Here is a 5584-nt window from a genome sequence, read left to right as displayed (position 1 = left end):
GAGCAAAAACGGGTCACGTGTGTGTGTGTGTGTGTGTGTGTGTGTGTGTGTGTGTGTGTGAGTGTGTGTGTGTGTGTGTGAGAGAATTCCACTGAGCCACGCAAAGGCGAGCCAAAAGTGAGAGTTAAACTTAACATTGCTGCTTTCAAATACTGCCGCTGATAAACTAGGGATTCCGTGGCTGAATGGGATAAGACAGTGGTTCAGTTCATAGATGACGTAACCAAAAAAATACAGACACAGTCGCGAAGACCCTGTAGCATCTCTTTAAGTCTATAGCATGATGAAAAGTCTTTTATCCGGCTTCCCCGGGGCTTCACCTGGGCTTCACCTGGGCTTCACCTGGGCTTCACCTGGGCTTCACCTGGGCTTCACCTGGGCTTCACCGGGGCTTCACCTGGGCTTCACCTGGGCTTCCCCGGGGCTTCACCGGGGCTTCACCGGGGCTTCACCTGGGCTTCACCGGGGCTTCACCTGGGCTTCACCAGGGCTTCACCTGGGCTTCACCTGGGCTTCCCCTGGGCTTCACCAGGGCTTCACCAGGGCTTCACTAGGGCAGAGCTGGGATGAGTCTGAGCTCATGGTGGCATCAACAGGGCTAATTTCCACCATTATCCCCCCCCCCCCCCCCCCCCCCCCCCTCTCTCTCTCTCTCTCTCTCTCTCTCTGTCTCTCTGTGTACTGGAGGAACAGACATCGATTTACTGCAGAGCGTACGTAGGCTTTGCTACAGCAGGGCTCAGTAATGTCAATATAAGCCCTGCAGAATCCACCTCCCCCCTCCCGCTACACACACACACACACACACACACCACACCTCTGTATAGATGGTCCAACCCAGCAGCAGTCAGTCTCTTTCCTACCTGCATAAGCCTGTGCTCATCATTGGAAGGTGTGTGTGTGTGCGCGCGCTTGTGTGTGTGTGCGTGCGCTTGTGTGTGTGTGTGTGCGCGCGCGCTTGTGTGTGTGTGTGTGTGTGCGCGCTTGTGTGTGGGTGCGTGTGTGTGTGTGTGTGCGTGCGTGTGTCAGTTCACCTGCAGTGTGTTGGGCCCTCAGCCTGCAGGCGTAGTCTAGCTGCGTTGGTGTCTGGGTCTCGGGGGAGGGGGGGGGGGGGGCGGGGGACGCAGCATCATAATGAGCCAATTTGTCCAAAGATTCCAGTTTGCATACCGCTTAGTGCTGACGTCTCTCTCAGTCTTAGTCCCAGCTTGCCCCTGGAGAGTTGGCTGTCTGTGTCCAAACACTAGACACACACACACACACACACACACACACCCCAAGCATTCTAACCCCTTGAAATGGCTGTCTGAGCTAGAATGTCACGCACAACACTCTTTCTCCTTTTATATCCATCCTCACTCTCAGTCATTCTCTGGTACGTGTGTGTGTGTCTCTGTGTGTGTGTGTCTCTGTGTGTGTGTGTTTGTTGTGGTATATGGTGCTATTATATGGTGGTATACATGTCGCACAGTGTGTGTGTTTGTTGTGGTATATGGTGGTATACATGTCGTACAGTGTGTGTGTTTGTTGTGGTATATGGTGGTATACATGTCGTACAGTGTGTGTGTTTGTTGTGGTATATGGTGGTATACATGTCGTACAGTGTGTGTGTGGTTGTTTGATCGTTCTGTGAACCCGTTGTGTTGTGATCCCTGTACTGTGACATCATTCATATCACGTGATCTCTCATGGATGGGTTGTTCAGACAACCTACTGCCACCTGTGAAAGTAGTGCGTTGCCATGGCAGCGGATACAGTGTCAACATGTGGCTGTGCTGCACAATGTGAGCCGGAGTTGAACAGAACATGGTTAGATGTCTATGTAAACATCTCTCTCTCTCTCTCTCTCTCTCTCTCTCTCTCTCTCTCTCTCTCTCTCCTTTTCTCCCTCCATCCATCTCCCTCCATCCCTATCTCTTCCCCTCTCCGTCTCCCTTCATCCCTCCCTCCCTCCCTCCCTCCCTCCCTTCATCCCCCAGTGATGGAGGTGTGGGCCAGTCTCAGGATGACAGCATCGTGGGCACCAAGCAGTGTCGTCACAGTGTCGCCATCATGCCCATCCCTGGCAGTCTGTCCTCCAGCAGCCCTGATCTGCTGCAGCCTGCCACCAGCGTCCTGGACTTCTCCAACCCCGCAGGTGAGGCACACACACACACACACACACACACACACACACACACACACACATACATATCTGCTCTGCCACCAGCATCCTGGACTTCTCCAACCCTGCAGGTGTGAGAGAGACACACACATTATGTGTTGAATAATAATGGATGCAGCACAGTGGGAAGTGTTGCATGTCTTATAGAGGAGGAGTCTGTCCACTGAGCAGGAGGTTTTTCTCTCTGAGTGGCCTGTGGGTTAATCATAGTATTCATAACAAAGAGCCCTGCAGTGCACTTCACACACACACACACACATACATCCTTGCACTTACTGTGCACAGTGGCGGTTTGGTCCTCTCAAGAATTTCCATCTCAAATAATCCCCCCCCCCAGACATCGAATACAATTACATCAGGGGAGGTTGATGCAGGTAGAAATCGGAGGCTGGGCTCATTGTAATGCATGGAATGTGTTTGACACCATTCCTCCAATGAGTCCTGTCCCCCGATGTCTGCCTCCACCAGCCTCCAAATGAGTCCTGTCCCCCGATGTCGGCCTCCACCAGCCTCCACATGAAAGGGATTAAACTCTCAACAATTATAGTTTTTCTCCTCCCAGACAGATTTCTGAGTCCTAATTATTGAAACTGAGTGGGTTCCCTGGGGAGTGAGTGGGTTCCCTGGGGAGTGTGGGGTGACTATGGTCCTGATTTATCCTCTAACCATTTGTCATTCAGCCTGAAGCCTGGAGGGAGGGAAGGAGGGAGGGAGGAAGGAAGGAGGGAGAGAGAGAGAGAGAGAGGCCCGAGCCCCCAGTCTACAGGCTAATACATCACAGCTCCCTTCAGAAGACTGCCCCCCCCCCCCCCCTTCTCTGAGACACAGGATTAATCATCCTCTATTAGTGGACTTCCTCTCCTACCCAGCTCCCAGAGTTAAGGGGTCTACCCAGCTCCCAGAGTTAAGGGGTCTACCCAGCTCCCAGAGTTAAGGGGTCTACCCAGCTCCCAGAGTTAAGGGGTCTACCCAGCTCCCAGAGTTAAGGGGTCTACCCAGCTCCCAGAGTTAAGGGGTCTACCCAGCTCCCAGAGTTAAGGGGTCTACCCAGCTCCCAGAGTTAAGGGGTCTACCTAGCTCCCAGAGTTAAGGGGTCTACCCAGCTCCCAGAGTTAAGGGGTCTACCCAGCTCCCAGAGTTAAGGGGTCTACCCAGCTCCCAGAGTTAAGGGGTCTACTCAGCGCGAGACTTATCCCCCTGGAGACCCCTCTCCACACACACACACACACACAGACACACACACACACACCCTTGTAGACACCTCTCTTCACACTGCGTGTTTGTCTGTGTTTGTTTGTGTGTGTGTGTGTGTGTCGTAGCTGCCTGTCGCTACATCAGGCTCAGACATCAGCCGTGTGTGTGTGTGTGTGTGTGTGTGTGTGTGTGTGTGTTGCTCTCGCCTACTGCTCTGATTGTAAACAGATGCTTTAGTGAAGCGACGACAAGTCCAACAGCCCCACTGCTGTTTCCCACGACGACCCAGAGGGAAAAACTACACTTCTAGTCATCCCTCTTTCATGTTTCCAACCACTGTTCTCTCTTTTTCCCCCTCTCTCTCTCTCTCTCTGCCTCTCTCTCTCTCTCTCTCTCTCTCTCTGCCTCTCTCTCTCTCTCTGCCTCTCTCTCTCTCTCTCTCTCTGCCTCTCTCTCTCTCTCTCTCTCTGTCTCTCTCTGTCTCCCTCTCTCTCTCTCTCTCTCTCTCTCTCTGCCTCCCCAGCGGTGGGTTTCTACTGTAAGTATACTGTGGTTTCTCTCAATGTTAGTGTTTGTTTGTTTTGCCTTTATTCTTCTACCCACCCTTCTTCTTTTCCTCCCTTCATTTATGAGCCTCTGAGTTCAGTGTGTGTGTGTGTGTGGGGGGGGGGGGGTGTGTGTGTGTGTGTGGGGGGGTTGTGTCATTATGTCCTGACCTCTACCCTACTCTGGGCTCTGAGTTGTATTCTTGGTGATCATGGCTGATTTGGGAGTGTATGTGTTTATTTTAAGGGACCATGCCTTGCCTATGCTCGGAATCTTTCTCTCTCGCTCTCTCTCTCTCACACACACACACACACACACACACACACACACACTCTGCTGTTTTAGGTGTAAATTATATCTGCCTGTGCTGTGACAGAGTGAGCGGGAAACAGGCTTGGCAGCAAACCAGAGAGGGGGAGGGGAGTGTGTGACGTGCGTGTGTGTGTGTCTGCGCGCGCGTGTGTGTGGCTGTCTGTTCGGTGTGTGTGTGTGTGTGTGTGTGTGTGTGTGTGTGTGACGAGCGTGTGTGTTCGTTCGGGTGTTGGACGGGTAGAGACGGAACCTAAATGCTGCGTGTGCAAAAACTTCCGAGGCCCAACCCCCCGCCAGAGCCCGGAGCTGAGGAACGGGCCTCTGTTTTCATCTCTCACAACACAAGAAATAACGGCCTGTTAACGGCCTGGCTGGGGAGCTAGCGATCGTCCTCCTCCGGTTAGGTCACTATTAGACCTGTCAAAAGGCAGATACATTTGATTAAACATCATTGGTCTGTTATGACTGCTCTCCACCCAATCACAAATCCTAGTTAATGAGGCTTTACCCCGTTGGTGTTTATCTGGCGCCCTCTTTGAGGAGGCTGAGAAGGCTGATTGTCTCTGCTGGTTAAACTGGGCTGATCTGTTTATGTTCCTCATCAGTGTTATTGGTTCGGCGCTGTGATTGTGTTGTAATAATGGTAATAATAATAAGAATGATTAACGGGATAGTTATGGGCCCCCGTAGACATTCTGTGGCTGTGAGAGACACACACACACACACACACACACAGAAACACACACAAGCAGACACACACACACACACACACACACACACACACACACACACACACACACACACAGCTGCTATAATGAGTATGCCTCACAATCCATTGAGCATGCTGTCCTCTGCTCCAGCTGATAACCACTCCTATGCAGAGTCCTATCCTATCTGGTCCTCTGTCAGATCCGGTCCTCTGTCAGATCCGGTCCTCTGTCAGATCCTATGCAGAGAGCTGGGATCCGGTCCTCTGTCAGATCCGGTCCTCTGTCAGATCCGGTTCTCTGTCAGATCCGGTCCTCTCTCAGATCCGGTCCTCTGTCAGATCCGGTCCTCTGTCAGATCCGGTCCTCTCAGATCCGGTCCTCTCAGATCCGGTCCTCTGTCAGATCCGGTCCTCTCAGATCCGGTCCTCTGTCAGATCCGGTCCTCTCAGATCCGGTCCTCTGTCAGATTCTCCAGGTCCTTCCAGCTCCTCTTTATGTTTCCTGCTGTACGTAATGTCTCTCCTTCCATCATTAAGGCCCATGCATGACTGCCCCCAGCCACACACACACAGGCCCACGAGCGCACATCCGCGCACACACACATGCACACACACAGGCACGCGAGCGCACCTGCACACACACACACACACACACACAC

At 52.6% G+C, this 5584-nt stretch overlaps 1 protein-coding gene across 1 annotated transcript in view; it reads left to right on the top strand.

Moving 5' to 3' along the window:
- Nucleotides 1–1692: 1692 nt before the first annotated feature.
- Nucleotides 1693–5584, top strand: part of LOC310824588 (rap guanine nucleotide exchange factor 6-like) — a gene marked incomplete at both ends in the record, with an annotated part of 8273 nt that continues 4381 nt past the window's right edge. Inside the window, 2 exons of the mRNA XM_083697856.1 lie at nt 1693–1784; nt 1980–2137. Of these exons, the coding sequence (XP_083553982.1) occupies nt 1693–1784; nt 1980–2137 (250 nt within the window). The remainder of the gene's footprint in view (nt 1785–1979; nt 2138–5584) is intronic.

Source organism: Argentina silus (genome assembly GCF_951799395.1).
Source record: "Argentina silus genome assembly, contig: scaffold_851, whole genome shotgun sequence".
Taxonomy (NCBI): domain Eukaryota; kingdom Metazoa; phylum Chordata; class Actinopteri; order Argentiniformes; family Argentinidae; genus Argentina; species Argentina silus.
This window is presented reverse-complemented; position numbering and strand designations above follow the sequence as displayed.